The following is a 22,396-nucleotide window of genomic DNA, read 5'->3' as shown; positions in this document are numbered from 1 at the left end:
ATATATATATATATATATACACACACACACACACATAATAGAAAGGAGGAATCCTATGCAGTAATAGACTATGAATAGTTATCTTCGCATTCTTTGGAATCTTCTTTAAATAAGGCATTGATATCAGAATTATTTCCTGTGTTATGCTAAAACCCCAGTGATTGAACACACATGTTATGCAAACTCAAATTCATCCTACACATCAAACAGTATGATTAATAGACATAGAATCACAGACTGGTTTGGGTTGGAAGGGATTTCAGAAGTCATTTAGTCCCAGCACCCCCCTGTCATAAACAGGGACACATTCCACTCAGGTTACTCATAGCCCCATCCAACCTGGACTTGTACACTTGCAGGAGTGGGGCATCAACAGCTCTCCCCCACAAACATACAATACATCTTACTCTTTATTAAGTATCAAATTGTCTCCAACATAAATTACATCCAAATTACATAAGTTTCAAGAAAGTAAGATATTTTATGTACAATATTTGTCTTGAGTCAGATATACCTTTATCATTTTAACCTATAGCATAAAAAGCAAACCTACATCAGTACCAAATAAAGCATTAAAAAGGTAACAAATATATAACTTTTTAGAAATGCTTTGAGAACGCTAGAGTTAATGACAAAGATTTTATAGTGCAGGTGTCTTGGATTTCTAGCTCTTAGACCATTTCTCTGTTTCTGCGGATAGCACAGCAAAGAACCATACTGAATATCATGCCGAAAATCTGTAAAGAAAACAAATTCATTAAGAATTGTGGGGGAACATTTTAATCAAAATGTAGACAAGCATAGCTGCATAGCCTGTCTTCCCTGTTTAAAGAGCAAGTTAAAATTTTATTCTGCAGTTCATGTCCCTGCCCCTCCTTTCCCTTACATCCCAAAGTTTCAGTCCATTCTCACCAATCCCCTTCTACCTAAGGGCTTCAAAATAGAATAAAGCTAAGTACTGTTGTACTCTCTTTAGAAATCTTCAACATACTTTCCTGCATCTATACCATATTTCCTCCAGAGAAGTCAAACAAGTGCAAGTTTTCTTATAGCACAGTTATTTCACACCTCTAGCAGAGTCTCCAGTTAGAAAGGAAACAAAAAATCCCTGAGAGACAACCAGGATTAAGATTTGTCTGGTAACATGACAAATATAACTTCACCTTCCATACACCACCCTCACTTAATACAACTTTGCCACTGCTAAAGCTACAAGGAGGAAGATCCAAATCCTAAGCAGAAGTAGGCAAGTCCCAGACATGCCCCACCTGCTGAGCTGCCTCAAAGCCATGAGACACACACCCTTATCTTGCCAGTACTTGTCATTAGTGGAATGGGCTTAGACTGCATCGTCAGACATTGTTCAATAGACTTGTGTATTAAGTACCCTTGGCCATGCAACTACCATTTAATCTCGGAACTCACCATTATAACAGCAATACCAAGGCCAACTGCTCCAATCACATTCAGTTTTGATTGAAAGACATCATCGATGGCTTTAGGACACGACTGAAAAGAAACAGAGTTCATTAGTTTTATATGTATGAAAGATGCATTTGTTTGCTTGTTTGAGTTCAAGTCTGCAGACTGATGCTACACCTCTGACCAAGTCTATCTGCATTAGAGATGAAGACTCATCTTCCAAAAGTAGTTTTGAACTGGCCTGTATTTTCCACATCTTTATAGAGAGCCAGAGATGCTTCCAAAACAGAGTTACTAGAGAAATAGTAACCTTCTTTTAGAACTGAACCCCCCTAAATGTCCCTTGTCATCAGCTACAGTTTATCAGGTAGTTCAGGATCAATAATGGTTGTCCCAGAGCTGGCTTTTTACTAATGGCTGTCAGCATTTAAGCTGTTAAATTGCTCAGCTCTTCTCAAAAGAAATTTGAGGATGGTCTTGATACTTCCAGATATTGTAACTACAGACAGTTAGTTTATTCCACTAACAGACCACAGTGAGCTGCTGCAAACCACTTATTTGTTCCATATCTTTCTTGGAAGAAAGACTGATTTGAGTATTGAGGGGATATGCTAGCAAGAATGAACCACTTAAACCAGAGCATCAATACAGTACTACTACCTAAGAAGTCATGCAGATCAGCCATGCTATTACATCCTTTCAATCTTAGAGTCTGTCTACTGTTTCTTCTACAGGTGGGACTAGGCCCAAAACACATTACAAGATGAATTCAATAGATAGAGCTGAGACACACAGAGTAACAGCAAAACCTGCGTACTGCCTCAGTTATACCCATATAGTCCAGCTCAAACCAGACAGGCTGTATGGATGAGATCAAAGATGCAGTCTAAACACAGACTGACATGTTTCACTTGGTCAGACATTTAAGGTCAAAAAAGGACATCTGCAGGGAGGAAGACAGCAGAAGTGATGTGAAAAAAAAAAAGTCAAGACACTAACTGACAACTCTGCATCTTAACCACCTCTGTTTCTGTGGAAGAACTGATACAGGCTGCCTTGGAACATAAGGCAAGAGCACCAAACTATTTTTAAGAACCACAGAAAGAAGGTAGTAAGAACCATTAAAAATGCCTCCAGTGTATGTGGCATACAGGCACCTTTGCAGCAGTATTTCAACCATAAAATCTGATTCAGAGATTGTTTCAGAGCAACATATCCACACAAGCAGGCTACCAATGCATTACCCACCTCCCATTTCCAAAAGGGAACCTTCTTAATAAAATTTCAGATTTGTTCCCTCTTCATGTTCTCCTTGTCTCCAAGAGAAAGAGAAAAGCTCCAGTATAGTACCAGGATAGGAACAGCCTAGAGAATGGAGTTCTCCAGCATTTTATGGGAAGTTTTGATCTTACTTTGTCCATCATGCCCCTGAATTTATTGACAAGGGCTGCTCATTCTATGTGCAGATTCACACTGATTTCCTGCTGATCCTGTCTACTATAAGATTATGTTGTTTTCCCACAGGTGGATGTATCATGTAGATCCATCCTGATAGCTGCCTGTCAAGTGTGACATAACAATTCACTGTGGACTGAAAGGTTTTATTCACAGACATTTCTCATTCTACTCATCTAGCAGAGCTACTAAAGAATTGCATTACCGTTACAGTAAATGACTCAGCCAAGGACTTCTTTGGACAGGTATCCATGAACTGCTGCTCAAGACTTCCTGCAATACCACAACAATTCAACTACAACAGAAAACAGGATAAGAACCAGGTTAAATAATCCTTATTTTTGTTCTGTACTTGGTAAAAGGAAAAAGTAGATTACATTAGATTTTATTACAGACCTTAAGCAAGTCTGCTTAGAAGTGCTGCCAGTTTGACTGCTATAAACCTATTTTTAAAAGGCTTTATTGCATTAAAGGACAAGATTCTGAAAGTAAGAGCTAAATATCATTAAATATATGCATGCACACATATCAGTGTTGGTGATGGCTTGTACTTACAGATGCAAAGGTGGAATTCTTAAACATATGCAGCTATCCATACTATGGTGTCTTTAGATCAAGGCCACAGATTAGAGTTTCCCAGCTTGCTTTTAAGTTCATTTAGAAAAACCAGAACTAGTCCTATATATTTCAAAGGTTCAAAGGGACAAAAAGGTATACTGAATTCACTAGTAGTATACAAAAATGTTGTCCACAATTTGTTACTAATGCTTCTTTGGTCTCTTCTAGCCAGCAAGGTACTAGTTTTGTGCAGGACACTGGATGTGATAGAGAACAGTGTTAAATTGCATTAATTCCTAGTTTAACTATGTACTTACAGCAAAATGAAATGCTTTCAAGGTTTCCCTGGCAGCTGGTTGAGATCTCTTTTCATATGTTTCCTTGTAGAAGTCCTTTAACTCTTCAATAACCTACAAGATAAGAGTTGTATACTGTTACCTTGATTAATAGTTATAGAAAACTTGTTTCAGATAAAGCAGTCATTAGTACTTCTACAACCTACAATACACATCCTTTTGACATATAGAAAGAGTGGAAATAGTCCATTTTGCACCTGGAACAAGTGAACCTAAGATCACCTTAAAAACCAGACCTGAACAGTTAAATTCTGCTTTCTCTTCCAAGCTATGAGCTCCTAAGAAGAGTGAGAAAACTGTCTTCACCCATTGGTTACGCAGAAGTATTTGTTTCCTACTTATTTCTGTAACCCAGAAGTCACTATATTCCTGTTGCATAATACAAGCAACAAAACAACCCTGAACCTGATCAACAAGTACCCCCATATTTAGCATTTAGGCTTCTAGCTTGTTTCAAAAACAGAATTCAGTTTATTCCACACAGCATATCTGCAGACAAAGTTTCAGTTGTTTCTGATGTTTAAGACTGTTACCAACAAAAAGAAGCCTAGAGCCACATCTACATTACCAGAGCTTCCTGGGCATAGCAGGCCAGTTCTTCTATACCTACAAAGCTTTCCTCTCTAGTAGCCAACAGCACCTCCTCCATCCACATCAGCCAGTTTTGCTTACACAGCTGGCTGAGGAGGGATAAAACCACTCCTACTCCTGAGGAACAGCTAGACCAGCAATAATCTGTTGGACTCTCAGCCTTACTGAAGGGTAAAAACGGCCTCATCCACAGGGTCTGTACCAAGAACCACCCACGGCTTACTGCCATGCAGTCAGGTAGACCAGCACAGCAATGCACTATTCAGAGCATGTCAACATGCACAAAAGAAAATGAGATACTATGGACTCAAACCTGAGAAGCACATAGACTTGTGAGGCAATAACACAAATCAGTCACTGCTCAGATGCAGAAATATTCAGCTTTTAACTGCATTAGCCAGCTTTTCTCTATAAAAAAGAAAGCTTCACTGATGGCCTACTTCACTTCACAGCTTAGACAAGTACTGCTTGAAGACACCTTTAAAAAGCAACAGCACCTTGGATTCTGGCTTCACCACAGCCTCCTTTTTAAGTCTTAGCATTTACTTAGTTTCTCATATTATTTGGCTGGAATGAGTCTCTCATCTCCATTATCCAAGTGATTTGTAGGAGATTTCACTAGGACTTGTACACTTTTCAGTAGACTTCTACAGGCACACATGCCCATCAACTTTAAAGCCAAGACAAAGGCCAGAATAAGCGTCGAGAAAATTACACTAGTTTGAGAACTGCAGCTTCAGGAAAAGAAACCAACACATTTGTATTTAAAAAATCGTGTCACTGAAAGAGTCAAACTATCAGGTGTGTTCTTTCAAATAATGAACACCCATTTTGAGGTCTCAGACAAGAGATGGTTTTTTTTTTGGTTGTTTAAGAGCAACCTACCTTTTCTTTATTTGCAAAACCCCAGATGGCAGCAGCAATTTCAAGGGCAAAAATCACAAACAGGAAGACAAAGAACTAGAAAAGAAAGACCATGTAATTAGTCAAGGCCATCATACCACAAAACAGCAGACATAACACTAGGGACCAGACAAGTTTGCAAGTGTGTAAGCCTTGTGGGAACTGTCACTCAACCAGTTTTCAGTTGATGGTTTGAAACACTGGTAAAAACAGGGAATATTGTGATCAGTCAGTACTTCCTCCTGGCAGCGTCAGAAAGCCTGGCAATGTTTCCCAAGCAGAAATCCTGCTTTTTGATCAGTGTTAATTAAAACCAATCATCTGTTAGCTCAGACTTTGAAGTTGCACAGGTCACCCAGACACATCAACAGTTAACACTAATTCTTTTCTCCAGTTTGTCACCCTTATTGCTTTAGTACTCATTACTTAATACCCAGCATGCCACCAACTCCCTGAGAACTAATGGTCACTTCTGTTGTCTCCTATAAAAACAGAAATAAAAGCATCATCTCTGTGTTTAATTGACTACCACGTCCAAAACACCCCAACCATTCAAAGGCACTTTGAAGAGAGGTTCAGAACTAAAACAAAGGGCTAGAGGCATCATTTTGCAAGAAATATAAAGCTTCTTGCATGACACATAAAGGGAATTGTTCTTTCATCAGCTATAGTAGCCTTTTATTAACAAAGTCTTCTGGTTATTTGGATGAGTAGCTCCACCAGAGGTACAGATGTGCCCGAACCCAATAAGCCACTGGCCCCTCCAGACCAAAAACAATAGGGTTGCTTTCCAACAACTGACTTGAAGAGCACTTGTCAATTAGAAAAGCCCATGCAGTGATTACAAACAGTAGAGGCTTGTTGTTTCAGGGATCCAATACCCCAGTTCTTCTCTCAGAGATTTAAAGACAGTGTTCAGAATTCAGTACAAACCGTTAATAAATAGCACTAGTCTTACCAATACTTTTATTCTTCATTCACACGTATTCCCAGTCTTCATACTTTGAGTAAGTGAGATTTAGACGCTAAAGTCATCATGCTTTCAAATGTAACATACATATTTGGATTCAGTACCAGAAATGGGAACCAAGTGTCTTTATTTCATATTTTAGCATTATGTAGGTGACCATGAGTTAAACCATTACGGAACCCAACCAACCAGCATCTGCTCCCTTTAACTATGCAGCCAGCTGTGATGTTGGCTGCTCTTTTCTTTTCATGCTTAAAATTTAACACTATTGTTTAAACACTTGCACTTACCAGGCCAAGCATACACTGTGATTCCTGCAATGCACCACAGCATCCCAAGAAGCCAACCAGCATCATCAGTGCACCGGCTCCAATTAAGATGTAAACTCCTAGAAGGAGAAAAAGAAGAAATGGGTATAAAAGCTAGTTGAGTCCTCAGCAGCAAGGGATAAGATTAGTTGCTCCACAAATAAACCTTGGCAAAAACTAGAGCTAAGTTTCTTTACTGAGGTGTTCCAAGCAAAAGACAGCTGTGCTTAATTGTCAAAGCAAGCATCTCAAAACTTGTGGGGAAACTATTGATAAATAAAAGCTTCAGCTTATGACAGTTGATGTGCACCACAGTTAGTTTCGTAAGTCTTAGAAAATGGGCAAAATAATGCTACCTGAGCCAAACCATAAATACACATTTAAAAACTGACCCAGAAACAGAATTATACACTTATTTTCAGATGAAGCATGTGCTGCAGTTAGTTGGAACTAGTGATTTTATCAGTATTTGAGAATGCTTGATATCTACCAGCTCCAGGAGGACAGGTATCACAAGGCATCACAATGATCTGCCGTAAGACTTTAAATGCTTTCCTACCCTGCTTTTCCATCAAAAACACTGACTTATTTTGTCAGCCACAGTGGTGAAAACCTATGCTTCAACTACCTAATCCAACAACCTCTAACTACAAGTAATTCAGCATCTTCTGCCTTTAAGAAAGCATATACTTCTTTAAACCAAGTGGTTAAGTTTGAAGACCACTTTGACCAGAATTCATATAACAAATGTGATGGAGCACAGAGGGCAAATGCTTCTGGGCTAAAGGACTCCCTTATGCCAAAACATCTCCCCCTAATCTTGGGAACTACCAGCTAAGGAATGAATTATAGATGCTCAGCCACTAAATGCAGCAAGAGGTAGCTAGGAAATCATAAGTTACAAAGGATGGCAGATAAGTATCATTGGAGTGGTGAAACATGATATGAAAAAGAGTATCAGCACAAAGCATTCCTTTTGAATATAAATTAGTATACATAATACTGTAAGAGTTTGACAATAGCACATACGTTCCTTTTGAGAGATGAAGGGATACAGCTGTGGTTTTGCGTAGCTTGACATTTTTATCAACACAGATAAAAAGTTCTGGTCCCTAGAGACCTAACCAATGTTACTTAAAGACAGTTATACTTAAGCATTTGCAAGTTCTATTTTCTAGATGCACACTAACAAATATTAACTGCCAAAATAAACATCTACTTAATTAAGCATATATAGCTGAATATTCCTGACATTCCTTATCAGCAGGAAATTCTGACATTCATTTCTTTACCATTTCTTTACCCCAGTTGAAGCTTTTTCCATCATGGGAAGAAAAAAGTCCACCAGAACCTCTTATTTAGAAGTTTATTTTCAGTAGTATAGATCACTTTAGAGGTAATTGACAGATTCTTTTAACATACCATTGAAAACAGCAGCTCATAATTAGTCCCGTAAGATGTCAAACAAATAATTCCTATTAAACTTTTTAAGAACTCAATTTAACTTAGAGTTTAAGTAGTTTTGTTTCGCTATTTTGCTGCACGCAGCCAGTGGCTTAAATATCACATCATAAAACTTTTACACATTTTATGAGGTAAATGAGTTGTTTTAGACTACCCAAAATTAGACTGGTTAAATATTTTGTTCAACTGCTAAGTTTAGATTTGTTCCTTTCCCAAGGTCCCACTAAAAGCATCTGGAAACCTCCTTGGCAGCTGCAAGAACAACCCAGCTTACAACCATGTCAGCATATTAACAGCTAAATACAAGCTTTCTTATAGATGAAGAATCTGCATGCCTGGGGACTGCAGAGACTTCATGTAAAAGTATCTTGATATTCCCAACTATGGCCCCTAAAAAAGCCTTTACTCTGATTCCAAACAGTATACTTAGTAGGCACAGGCTACTCTGGTATCCAAAAAGGACAGTATGAATTGTACCTATCAGGACGACTTACACTGTTTTTACTGACCCCTTAGACATTTGGATGCTGGAACAGCTCAAGTAACTCACCACAAAAAAAAATTACTTGGCAACAGAAAGACTGACCTTAACCATGCTGGGGATGGCTACTTAATGACGCAGCACAGGACACAGCAAGTCCACATGTTACAGTGATATGAAATATGTATAATGAACACCCAAGTCTAAGGTGGCAGATGTGTGTGAGAAAGGTAAATATTTTATTTCTCTGTTCCCAAATGTTGGAAGTCTTCAAGCTCAGCTATTGTTTCAAAGGAGTTTGAGCCCTCCACAGATGATTACCAAAGGAACGTGTTCCTCTGTTCAAGCCCAACAGTGGGAGTAGAGATCAAAATCTTTCAGTTAAGAGTTCCTAAGCAAGTCAGATTTTAAGACATTAGAATTAATAAACTAAAACCATGCATCTCTATCACCTAGATAGCAATCAAGCCATCCTAGCTTGCAAAAAGCCTTGACTAAGATCTTTTAAGACCTGAAAATATTGAGGAGTAACTTTTACCTGGCCTATGTAAAACAGTGATCTAGGTTGACTGTAACTGTTGTTCATATAGACTAAGATATTGGACATCCTTTTGAATATAAATTAGTATACATGTACTGTAAGAGTTTGACAATAGTATGTTCCTTTTGAGAAATGAAGGGATACAGCTGTGGTTTTGGGTAGCTTAAGTTAGTCAATTCAGAGAAAAAAATAGTTATTCATGTCACTAATTTTATTTTAGAGTGAAATTTTGCTGACTCACATCTGCACAAAGCATCAGGAAGATACATTTGCCTTGTTTACCAGGAGTCCCTGGTGCCCACTAACAACACTTAGAGGCAGCCCGCCCAAGAGACACTACCGCTCTTAGCATTAGAGCTCAGAGCACCAGCCAAGGGGAGCTGTTCTCAGCCTGACTGAGGCTGAGAAGGACTATTTTTTCCTGTAGCTTTGAATAAAGGCTTATAAGTAACTAGGGACTCCAGGAACAAAAGAGTAATCTATCCCACTGAGTTCTCATCTCACACCTTACCTGTATAAAATGTTGTGTTGTTGGATTCCAGTTCAAAGATGCTTTTGGTCTGTGAATCAAACCGAAGCCATAGTCCAATTGCAAGAACTGCTGTTCCTGCAAGCTGTAAGAACAAATAAAACCTTGTTAAATAATACCAATTAATATATTCACCCCTGCATTACCAGCAGCATCAGAAGTAATCACAGGATGCAGCTCTTATTTAATATGCTGGTTTTCTGTCACCAGATTGACGATAGGTATACCAGAACAAGAATAAAATAAATTCCTGACATGAGGCATCTTGTTGACGTATCTGCTTACATATTAGAACTCTAACACAGGAGAACAATGCCATGCTTGTTTTTAACTGAAAGTCCTCTAGGTTTACAGAACTGCCAAGTGTCAGATTTTCCACTGCTGTCTCCACCCATGGTTTTGTTCTGGGTGACTGTAACAACACTGTGGCTTAGTGATCTTATATCCTCACTATGAAGGACAGGTATAATGCAAGGAAAAGCACCTTGTGATTTTTAAGGTCAGCTAAAAGTTTTAGCACATTAAACAGCCTTATGAGAGAGTACAGTATACCGCAGTCCTGAGTTTAGAAAGAACATTCTCGCTTGCAAAGCAGGAGCAACCTAATATGCTAAATAACCACACTGACAAGAAGCAGAAAATAAAGGCTGCTACAATAGCAACATTGCTGTGTGCTGATCCAGAACAATACAATTAAGTTTTAGATAATATTTAGGTTTTAATATATTGTCTTTGCCTGTATGCCTCCAGGTTCCTTTTGACATAGGTGCTCGTGTTTGTGGCAAGTTTATAAATAAAGTAACTTCTGGATGAAACATCTGGCTGAAGGCATCACAGAAGTGTTGCAAGAAATAGGGAATTGCACTCATGTGGCAAATGCTGCCAGTTTGTTTTGAAAAGACCAAGAAGCCTGACCTTACATGCTCTAAGAAAGCAAGCTGAGGTTTTCTTCTGTGGAAAAAAAAAAAAGAAAACACACACAAAAAAAACCACCAGAACAGGACAAACTAGGAAATTAGACTGTTTTCCACCTCTTGCTTCTTTCATTTGAACACCATTTAACTAACAGAAGAAAAGTTCAAGACAACTATCAAGCATATAGCAACAAATATAATTTTACAAGAAGCAGTAAACTTGAAGCTTAGGAAGTCCAGAACTTCTGTTGGACTAAAAATGCATGAAAAGCCTCATCTTTAAGAAGTCCCTTCTAGAAGTCAACAACATTATTTATCTCCAAGAAATTGGGAAGTGTTTACTTTAAAATGCCAGTTTTCAGCAAGAATATGCAAAGAATTCCCACAGAAGGCTTAGACACCACATCTAACCCCTGGCCCTGTGCTCTCCCCTAAGGGAGAGCAAGAGCCCTTTCTGCATACTGCAGGAATATTTGTATTTACTGAAGGCAGGCACACCTTTGTTGCCTATAGCTATCTTTTCTAACCTCCTAAACCTCCAAAAGTCTTGAAAGATCAATACAGGACAAAGGATCAAGTTAAGCAAGGGTTTAAGGGAAGATGCCCCCCTTGTAGCTTCTCAGCAGGAAGTACCCTAACTAAAGTCTTCAAGGGCTCAGGTATTAGCAAGGAAAAGTGAGAGGGTCAACTCACAGAGGAAGCCAACCCTGCTGGAAAAACGAGCACTACTTGTACAGCAGGCACCTGCGTGCCAAGCCAGCCCCAAAGAGGAGCTGCAGGGTTGAAGCTGGGAAAGAGATGAAGTGATACATAATGCATAAGTAGCCAAACCCAAACAGAGGTTTCCAGACCTATGCAAAGGACACTGTTACTGTCTTGTATGCGTAGGCACAGGCTTACTCACAAAGCACACGGCAAGAACAAAGCCTGCACAACTCCAAAGCCTCCCTTGTTAGAAATATGCTGACAAAATAATTTGAATTATGCTGAAGAACCTTGATGTAGTACCCAGTATGTTGTAACAGTGTACTATCTCAATTTATCATGCTGTAGCACTGCCTCATGGGAAAGGAGAGGTACAAGAAGGGGACTGGCAGGGAGAGGAGTTGCTGCTCCAGCATTACCTGGAAAAAAGCCTTTACAATCTCATCTCACTTCACTACTTTACTTCAAACACCAGGAGGGCTTGGTGTTGGAAAACACTTATAATGCACTTCTAACTTACCATCAAACCACACAGTATTTAATACTCTGCTAAAGCCCTACTCTCTGTGGTCATTTAAAAGCCTTCAGCTTTTATAGGCATCTGGATCTGGAGCATCAGAAGAAACCTGCAGCTTCTTCTTGCTTTAAGAACCCCTGAATTTCAGAGCCAAGAGCCTAAGCATGCTTGGTTGCATGCATCTAGATATTTCTGCTGTTTGACAAGCCTCAGTGTTCAATCAGGGAGATGAAGAGCTGTGCTGCAAATGGTACAGAGCACAGCAAGATTTTGTACAACTAAAGCCAGAGTTTGTACCCCAGCAGATCTTTAGAGGCCAGACTATGCAGACTGTGGTAAAACTATGAAACAGTACACTATGTAGATAATCTTACAAGTCCAAGCAAAGCAGAAGGTTGTGTTAATGATCTTTCAGATAAACAAACTGGTTGGTTAACATTAGGAAGACCTAGCATACTTGATATGGCTCCTTTTAAAGTACAACCTTAATATGCACACACCCACACAACCACCATAAAGTTCATTGTGGTGTTTTCTCCTTTGGAATGTGGCCATCCAGTGAAAGAAAACAGTGTGATCTCAGAGAAGCAAGGGATTTACAATTGGACAACTGAATAGTAATAATGCTTGATGTTAGCAAACTACTCCATAGCACTAAAACTCCTATGTTTAAAAAAAACACACTCCTTTTCACAGTACCCTAAAAATTCAGCTCCCTCTTGCAAAAAAGAAAAGTGACTTTTTGCTAGTTTCTTGAGGAAAGCAGACTTGTGTTTAATGCTTGTGTTCTTACTACCCATGATGACCACTGAACTAAAAATAGAAATTTTAAAGCTGAATTACTTTCTTACCTTCAAGACTTCACATTTTCAACAAAATACTAGAGTAAGGAGAGATTTGGGAACTAACTGAGTCTCAGAGGAAGAGACAAGAACAGCCCCATTTGCACACCTTGCAGGCAGAAGCAGCAGCTCAGGCTGCTCCAGCTCACTAGCATGCAAATGCACAGCTTTTCTGTTCCCTGATGCTACTTCGGCAGCTTCCAATAGCAGTGGTGTGATAGTTTTAGTAGCTGTGTTTTTCCTCCCTGGTAAAGGGGTTCAAGCTCCCTGCCCAGCTTGCTTGGAAGCAGAGCCACTGGTGGCAGCAGCAGATCTGCTCCAGAGGTTTTTTCATTCCAAGTGTTTTCCCAATTTAACAGACCAGCGTTCTGCATTGTCATAGGAGTTGAGTAATACCGGATATTTCTAAGTAGAAATATCTTGTACTGAAACAAATTTAACAAAGAATAAAACTGTCTCTTCCTGAAGCTAGCCACTCTATATATGCATAAGACCTACAAAACTAAAACCAACTGTTTTTCTGTGCTTATGAAATATATTGGAAAAATTTTGTAGTAACAAGTAGTGGCAAAGGAACTCAGGAGACAACTTTTACCAGTCTGACCAAAATTTGTAGTTGAATGGGTACTATTCACTTACTGTATTGGAAAAAAGTTTGTGGCAGCAGTACTCCCGTAATAGCATTTCTGGCACAGGTATAATACAGACATCCCTCCTCAAGCTAGCTATGCTCCCCTTGTTTTTCCATAACCACTACTAAGCATCTTAGAGCTCCCAGCTCATTTCTCCTTGACCCATGTCTGTTTTACAGCCACAAAGGACATATGCTAAACAAGGATAAAAATCCCTGGTTATTCCTCCTCTAGTCCTATGGAGGCATCTTGTCATTTTTGGAATCACATACAAACACATCTCCATTGCTTCAAATGCTCTGCTCCTGAATGCATCCCTTTGGCTGCTGCTACAGGAAAAAAGTGGCCTTTTCAATCTTTTCAAATACAGCCCTACACCTCTTCTAGCAGATCTGTGTGCAGTATTTCTCCCACCCATCCAGTCTTAAACTTAGAAGCGCCTTCCAAGTCAACCCTTCCCACTGCTAAGGGCCTGCTTATTTAAGAGTACATCATGGCATTTATCTTCAACACTAGGCTTCCAAAAGATAGCTGACAAAGGATCTGTACCACAGCAGAAGACAGTTACTCTATAATTGAGATGAAAAAAGCTGCTGCCTCCAGAATAGATTGGCTATACAGGATTTTCTGCCTTCTTCTTTCCACCATATTTTAGTTAGCTTCAGCATCAATTTGTAGTGCCAAGTCACTGGGGAAACTATCAAACAATTTCTGTCAGAACTTTTTTGCAAAACTACCTGAGGTTTCACAGATAGTCTCCTAGCTTTCGCAGGGAGTCATTAGGTTTCATGATATTGGTGTAAAAACACATTAAAAGTTACCACATGAGCTGTTCAGGCTACCAATTTCTACTTTTAACAACATATCCCACGATATAGCAGTGTCAGCACACAATGATGCTACTTTGGGAACCTGGCAAGCTTGTTTTAGATTTACCCACTCTTTTGCAAGGGCAATTTTGTTCAGTCCCTTCTGAACTTGTCACCTTGAAAAAGCATGATCCCCTCAGTCACCAACATGCTGCAGACACCTCACAGCAGATCACCTTTCTACACATAGAACCTGCTCTCAAGGGGCTAAAGGTCCAAGCCCAAGCAGTTAGCACGTCCTGACAGCTGACTATTAAAGCCTAGACTTGAGACCCCATAGGAAGTACTCCCCAGGTTACTATCACCTCTTCCTCTACATCCACAGCACAGAGGCAGGGACAGGAAAGAAATGAAATTCTCCAGGAAATCTTGAAGTATGGATTGAAGCCCATAAAAAAAAAAAAAAAGACAATTTTGTACAGAAAACTCTAGTTTCTTCTATGTTAGCACAAAGGCCAAGCCTATAGACAACTTGCATCAAGTTCATGGCACTACCTCTAGCAGAAGGTAAATCTGCATGTGGAAACATAACATTTAAAAATCAAGGTTGTTCTCAGTGTTGTCAGCTCAGCATGGCATATCACAGAAGACTAAACGTTTTATTGACATAAAAAGGTATGTCAGGCCTCTACACGACTGTTCTTTATGTAGGTTTTACCCAGAGTATGCTAGGAGTACACTGAAAAAGCCATCATCTTCTCTTTACATCAGAGAATACCTTACAGCTAAAAATTAATTCAGATCTTCCTCTGCATAAAAGACAACCTCACCACGAGGAAACCTTAGGTTTCCATGAGGAAAGAACCTCAACATGGAAGAGAGCATATGAACAGGACCAGGAGCATAACTTTTGCAGAACATATATGCAAAGAAATTGAGAGCATTAGAGGGCACTACAAGGAGTAATGAAGTGCTTGTTTCTGTCCTGTTACCTGCTGGTGCTGTCTAAATGAAGACCCATAAATGGTAAAAACAGATTAGGTGCAATGTTACTCTAAATCCGTAATTACAACATTGGTGTTATCCACAAGAAAATACTTTCAAATTTCTGAAAAACACCCAAACTTTCCCAACAGACATGCAATGAGTGCTAACGGTTATATAAGATGCTGCAGCTATTTCAAAACTTTGACGGGGGAGGGAATAGGTTGGAAAGGAAGTATTTTCTTTTTGCTTAAGTTGGTCTCAAGAATGCTGTGGGCTAAGTTGATGTCACAACATTTACTGCAATAAAATGGTGTTCCAGTACAGTAGGAGCAGCATTACAGAATTCCTGAGCCACAGCCAAGACCAAGGCCCATTTCATACAAGTTCCTATTCAGAAGGAAGTCTACTGTACTCACGATTTAAATTGCAAATACGAGCTGGGACTGCTAGAACTACAAATACAAGTGGCTGACTTCTGAACCCAACATCCTGTAGCTCCATTCCTGACTTCACAAGAATTTTGCCTGAGTTAAAATCCTTTAAGCTGAACCAAAGCAGCATTTGGTTCATGCACTGCAGTCAGCAGCTAATCAGTTGATTACAGAAAGCAAAACAAACTTCTATTGCTTTTGTATGTCTATATATGCACACAAACATGTGTATGTGTATATTTCTGTCTAGCCAGCAAGTTGCCTTCTCTACTTGAAGAGAAAATATCCTCCGAGGAAATCAGAGCATCGAACTGGCTGTTCCAGGTGCAATATAAATAGCCAAGATTATAATATATAATAGCAAAGTCACATCTTCAAGTTAAAAGAAGAGACCTCTAGGCCTGATCTAACTACTCTTGCTTTATCAGGAACTCCCATAGACAGATACACTTGTTTAGAAAAGACAAAACACACTCTGAAGGTCTCAGATTGTAGAGTCTGGACAGGATCTTTGCCTGATAACATGAAGGAGCAAGAAGGTAATTCCTTGCAAAGACTCAGCATGAAATCTGACCATACACTACAGCACTTCCTTGGTTATAATACATTAAGTTGTAAACATTAACAGCAGACTTCTTTGTATTCCAGAAAATTTACTAGGGAAAACTGGCATTAAGTTTAATGATGCAAGTCCTGAATTTTAATCATCAGAAGCAAGTTAGCAGAAGGAGACAGAGGCACATGGTTGGTATACGCAGCCATGTCAGGAGCTCACACAACACAAAGCTGCTTGGAACAGCCTCCAGTTTTGTTAGGAAGAGACTTTGTCACCAAGCCTAAGTAAACCCAGTGAGCTCAGCTGGAAGTGCTAACTCATTACACAATTCAAGGTAATCAAGCACATGCTCACACCAAGGTTATTCAAAAACAGCTTCAGTGAGAAAAATGCACCATTCAATTTAAGGAACATCATGGGATATTTCCATTGTTTTCTTGCCCAACTCAAGCTGTGATGGCAGAAAATCTTTACATCGGGTCTTTATAAAACCTTTATGAGACCACACACCTCCCTTCCCCACCCCAACTCAAACATCAAACTTTCAGAAGACTTGAACTAGTGTGGCTTTGATTACACATAGGACCAAAGACGACACAGCCAGCACACATAATATTATGACAGAATAACAGCATGCAAGCACACTGGCCATAACAAAAGCAAGGGAAGTAAAAAGAAAAGCTAACAGTCTTATTATGCTTATAACCTAGCTCAGCATCCTGTGGATAGCCTCTTTGGGAAGGGTATCAGAACAGGGCAGAGCAGGCAGTGGAATTTTCCAGGACTAACCTCCCAATTTATGTGTCAAACATGTACAGGCTATGCAAAAATGCAGACAGTACCTTTGGAGATGAAAAATGAACTGAAGGCTTGAACCACTAGCCCACAACATCTGCTACATAGAAAGTAGCATCTACTGTGCAGACAGGCACATCTCTTCCCCTGAAGCTTCCTCTTTTCAGAGTCTGAACCCCTTAGCTCTTGCTCGCTGTCTTTCAATACAGCTATGCCCTACTCAGTGCTCAGCCAGTTGTGAACCTACAAGTCTCTAGCATGTGTCATTTATCCCACCTCCCCCCACTCTTTTCAGGTTGAAGAACCTTAATTCACTTAATGCTTTCTGACAGCAGAAACCCTCCTTTTCCTTTCCCGAGTATTACCAACCTTCCACTATGTTCCTTCCAAGGTAAGCAGAAGACCAGAGCAGCACACAGTAGCTTTTCATGAAACTACTGGAAACCCTTTTCTTCCAGCACTTCACCCCTGTGACAGTGGTTGCCTCTCAGCCCACCAATTTATAATCCTGGGCTGTTTCCTCATCCCGTACACATTACTTGATATCTGCCTGCAGTGAATGTCACATACTGCTTCGTCACATTGCCTCTTCAAGTCCTCCTGCTATGCCAGCATGCGCTCATCTTTATCATCCTGAATGCTAGCCTAGCACTAAAGTGTTACCTCACATACTATCCAGTTTAGATAAGAACGTATTGACTACCATGTAGTTCATGCATGGGAACTTTGCCGGTTCTCTCCACTGCAAGAGACCTCTTTGCACCTGCCCTCATCTCGTCCCTGCCTCTGCTCAGGGAGGGGCTTTATACCTGCCGGGACCTTAGTCCAGGACTGCTTAGCTCCCCCAAGAACCCTTATTCTTCTAGGAGACAAAGTAAACTAACACTAATGAGCACTCACTCCTCCTCCTACATAGGTTCAGGCTTTTGAAGGCTTCAAAGCTACCTTGATTCTTCATTCCCCTTACAGTAGACATTCTCTTTCTTCCAGTGTCATGTTATCTCCATCTGTACAACAACTTTGTTTTAATAGAATCTTCTCCTCTGCCTGTTCCAGAGGCATCACATATGCCACTCAACATCCTCCAGAAAAAATAAAATAAAAACCAAGAGCATCAAGTTTGCTGCACCCAGCTCCCTGGCCCAGAGATGGGTGGCAAACAAGATGTTTTTATCTAAGCACAGTGCATTGATAGTTCTGAAGTAACTGAAGTGTGACCCCAGCAAGTTTCTAAACCAGCATTTTTTCTTGTTGTTGTTTCACAAGCTTTTCATCAAGAGGTCAGTTCAAATTTGTGAGGGATTTGGAGTCACAGACAGGTTGATACATAGAACATTCCTAAGTCTTCCCTAAACACACTTAGCAAAATAAAAACTTGCAGAACTTCACTCATAGCACACTTTCATACCCAGACCAACTATGGTATTTAAGGACTCTGGTACGCCTCCTAGTCCTAGTGTGTAGAAGTAGGGTATATTAGTTCAGTTTGCTTTGGTAAGTTATTACTAAATCTTACTTTTAAGTTATCTTATTACATTTTTTTTTTTATTATTTGAACTGCCAGCATTTATGAACTTACTGTCTTTCTTTGGACATAGCTTCAACTGACTTTCCCTTTTTTTTTTGGTTTTAATAACCTCCCATACCCAGCTATTTTGCTCTTCCTGCTTCTTCTTACCCTCTTTCAAGTCTCTTATGAAGGCAGATACATCACCTAATATGACTACTGTAAATACCTGCATATTTGTTGCAGACTATTTATATTCCTCACTTCTGCTTTTGAGGGAAATTATTTTAAAAATAAATATATAAACTTGATCACAGCTTCATGCAACCTTTTATTTTCTGCTGGTCCAGGAGGGACACTGGCTCTAACTATATCATTGTCACCACTGCCAAGTACCTCTTAGACAATAACGTCCATATTAATATTGTATTTGAACACCCCCCCACGGGCTGTTTTAGTGGGGTACAAATACCTATAGTGAGCCCTAAGAGCCAAGGACTACTACAGCTGGCTTACAAGCAGCCATATCCACAGCAGGCACCAGCTGTTTACATTTACTGCCTACTGATGCAAGCAGCCACTTGGAGAAGCAGCAGCATTAGTCTCCATTAACTACTCTCTTACGAGGAGAAAGAACATTAAAGGCAAACAACATTAAATTCAGACGTCCATACTTCAACTTCTTGAGAAGCAGTCTTAACTTCTGAGTTATGCCACACTTCCTGATCACACCTGGCAGACAAGAAACAGTTGCTCCAGAAACTGCACTGGAGACATGAATTCCACTCGTGGTAGTGTGCTCCTACAGGTTTAAGAGTCTCAGGATTTTCTCAAAGAGGCGTTGCCGATAAGACATGATGCAGACGACCCAGATTTAGCTGAGGGTTCCCCTAAGACAGGTTCATGCACAAAACAACAAGGACTCCAAACGCTAGTTTGCAAGGAATTAGTTCCACACCCTGTAACAGCCCGCACACCAAAACAGTCTCCAGAAGCGCAACTGGCAGTAAAAGTTTCCACACAAGCGTGGTAACAAAAAACAAACAAACAAAAAAACTGCCTTTACATCGAGCACCCCCCCCCCCCACACACACACGCATTAACAGGCAGGGTACGCAATGGTTCCAGAAAAACTAAACGAACAAAAAATAAACCAAGAAAAAATCGTATCAATCGTATATAAAAAAAAAGGCAACGAGATAACTACGAACCCTATCCAGGCTCTCTTGCCGACTGCATGGCGCGTTAAGGCTGCAGCAGGTCCCTCAGCCTCCCAGCTCCCGAAGAAGCGGGCAGAGGGTCCCGGGCAGCCCCTCCGCCCCCCGGGCAGCCCCTCCGCCCCGTCCCCCTGCGGCTCCCTTACCCAGAAAATGAAGTTGAAGCCGAAGAGCAAGTACTTGATGCACTTGGTGCCTCCTTTGACGGGCATCCTGCGGGCGGACGAGGGGACAGAGTGCGTATGGAGGCCAGTCGGGGAGCAGCAAGGCCACCTTCTCCCAGCGCCACTCCTTAAATCCGCCTCTCCTCGCCTCCCCCCGGGGCTCTCCTCCCCCAGCAGCCCGGCCCTTTCTCCTCCCCCTGCACAATGACTTGTGCCCGTGCCCTCCCTCCGCACCTGCCCCGTCCCCCCGCCTCGGGGCGCCCGTCGGTGATGCTCGGAGGGCTGGCGGTGTCACCGGGGGGCTGTCGCCCAGCTGCGGGCCCCTCCCGGCTGCCCCCGTAGTCCCTGGGTAGTCCCTGCTGGCATGCTGCGAGCGAAAAAAGGGGTGGGGGCGTGCAGGACGGTGCTCTGCCGGCTCCGATGTGGGTTTGGTTTGCCCTCGGTGCCTCAGCCTGGTTTAGGTGGGTGGCGGTGTGAGCTCACGGCAGTTGAATCGCTTTCCTGGCGGCTGTGCAGAGCTGCAAGAGCACGGTTTGGAAAAACCAGGTGGGGTGTTGCTAACCGGCAGCTGAGCGTGGTGCCTGGTTGTGCGCCTACCCTCAGTTCACCCCAGTTGTTAAACAAAGCTTGTAACTTGCATCTCGGTGAGGATGTTCCTGTCAATTTTAAAAGGATGTTCAACACAGCTTCTGAATCTTTTAGGAATTAAAACTGAGGTTTCATACCTTTATTTATCCTTAATAGGACGTGATTAGAAATTCAGCAGTTACTGAGAGTCAAAAGAAAACCCAGGCAGAACAGAAAGCACAGAAAAGAGTTACTGAAATGCAAATAAAAACATGTTGCAGTTGTTGCCAAAATAAATGATAGGATAGAGTACATTCCAGAGCTGATGTGCTAGAGGAGACATTGAATTGGGCAGCTGCTTCCCAGAGCAGGTTGCAAAATATTGATATGTTTCCACTAGAATGCAAGATAGAAAAGTACAGCTAGGAAAAATTCAAAGATGATCGTGAGAGCACAAGCAGAGCCAAACCAAGAGGCCTCTGTCAGTGCTGAACTGCTTGTAGGAGCAGAAAGAGACCATTCTGCTGCTTTTGATTTGGGGCCTCTGATGCAATGGGCCAGTAGCAGCTCACGGGCTGGACTCCTGGGAGCAGGGTGAATGGTGCTTAGCTCCATGCAAACTCTGCCCAAAGTGTATTGGTCTGTTATTTCAGTTGGCAAAGGGAACCAGAGGGATGGAGGCTAGCCACAGCAGTACAGATCCAGCAAGGCTGGAAGTAATAAATGTGTGCATGTGACTCTTGGGGTAACTGTCAGCTGGGCAGAGGACTGAGTGAAAGTATTGTCGCTTTCTTGAGCTTTGATTGATTTTCTTGATGGCTTTATTTTATTTTTATTTTTAACTTTGCCATAAGAATCCATGTCAATGTCAGTAATATGACTTCCCTTACCTTTCTAACGTTAAGGATAAAAAATAGATTTAAAGCAAACAAAGAAACATATTATATATATACAAAAAAAATGGGTTAAGAAAAACCATGATAGTACGAAGCTTTTCAGGCTTACACTGTATTAAAACTGCTTCCATTAAAATTCACGGGTGGTAGCCTTTTGATCAAAGGCAGAAATTGACCTGATGGATCAAAGCCTCCTGTGAGTTTGTATTGATTTAAAGCTAAACTCTCCCCATTCATCCAGGGCATTTATTTATCAACGTGTGAAACTGAATTAAGCATTTTTAGTATTCTCAAGAATATGGAGTGAAAATAGTTAAAATTCGTGTTTATGTGGCTTGCTTTCTTTCTTTCTTTCTTTCTTTCTTTCTTTCTTTCTTTCTTTCTTTCTTTCTTTCTTTCTTTCTTTTCTTTCATTTCATATGGAGGATAAGGAGACGGTATTCATCTTGCAGTCTTTGAGAGTCAGATGATCTGGTAGATGTGTCTCTTAACATAATCTGAGCTTCTCTGACTATTGGAATGAGACAGTAATCAATTGAATTTCTGCAGAATAGAAAACACTACCGGAAATTAACGAGTCTTGTAGAATTACATGAGAACAATTACTATTTTAAAACCTTGCATTTACATGAGATAGTAGGCCATAATATTTTGCACCAAGTATTTATTATCTGCACTTAAAATCATACTTGATGATTAAAGTGTTATTTTTCTCCTACTGCAACAGAGATGAACAAACTCAGAATACTGCTGAGAAGAAGAAATCCTGGGTTTACCAGAAGCCTCTTAAAATTACCTTTCTAATAATCTTGGCAGGACCCTGATTTAGTTTTCATATACAGACCTGAATTATTTTCTCCCATTTTACTTTGAAATGTCTTGTTCATGCCAGTATGGAAGAAGTGTTTTTTTGTCATGGAGAAATGTTTTCCCCTTAGACCACACTATCCAAAAGATAGGATCCATTGATTAGCAAGGTAAGGGGGAGAAAGGGTTCCTTTCCCAACTCTATTAAGGAGTGGTGGGAACCAGTGGTAAGTACTACAGAAATTCTGATGTTTACAGTCTCCTTGATGCATTTTACCCTTATCTCTACATACATATGGAAGGACTACTGTCCTTCTCTCCTCTTTGTATAAATGATTTCAGGTCTTTTAAATTTTTTCTTTCAGTTCCCTTAAGCATCCAGGGATAAACAGTTCAAAACACAGAGAGATTAAATACAAAGCTTTCCCTGGTGAAGTGTAGGGAGTAAGTTTCTCAAGAAGCGCAGATTACA

General features: G+C 40.6%; 1 protein-coding gene across 1 annotated transcript; it reads right to left on the bottom strand.

The window, feature by feature from the left end:
- Positions 1-370: 370 nt before the first annotated feature.
- CD9 (CD9 molecule) lies at positions 371-19,769 on the bottom strand. The gene is made up of 8 exons (XM_084306603.1): positions 19,637-19,769; positions 9,561-9,663; positions 6,546-6,643; positions 5,268-5,342; positions 3,753-3,845; positions 3,083-3,172; positions 1,426-1,509; positions 371-737 (listed from the first exon to the last, which is right to left on the bottom strand). The coding sequence occupies exons 1-8, from the start codon at positions 19,700-19,702 to the stop codon at positions 672-674; spliced, it is 675 nt and encodes a 224-aa protein (XP_084162729.1). The 5' UTR covers positions 19,703-19,769; the 3' UTR covers positions 371-671.
- Positions 19,770-22,396: the final 2,627 nt, after the last annotated feature.

Source organism: Netta rufina (assembly GCF_964035555.1).
Source record: "Netta rufina genome assembly, chromosome: 1".
In the NCBI taxonomy this organism is placed as follows: Eukaryota; Metazoa; Chordata; class Aves; order Anseriformes; family Anatidae; genus Netta; species Netta rufina.
This window is presented reverse-complemented; position numbering and strand designations above follow the sequence as displayed.

Bases quoted from the DNA above. Each gene is read 5' to 3' on its own strand.
- CD9 (XM_084306603.1), bottom strand. From the start codon at position 19,702: ATGCCCGTCAAAGGAGGCACCAAGTGCATCAAGTACTTGCTCTTCGGC. The intron at 6,644-9,560 runs GTAAGGTGTGAG...TTCTCCTTCTAG, and splicing joins CAACACAACATTTTATACAG to GAGTTTACATCTTAATTGGA. The intron at 738-1,425 runs GTGAGTTCCGAG...TTTTCTTTACAG, and splicing joins TTGGTATTGCTGTTATAATG to ATTTTCGGCATGATATTCAG.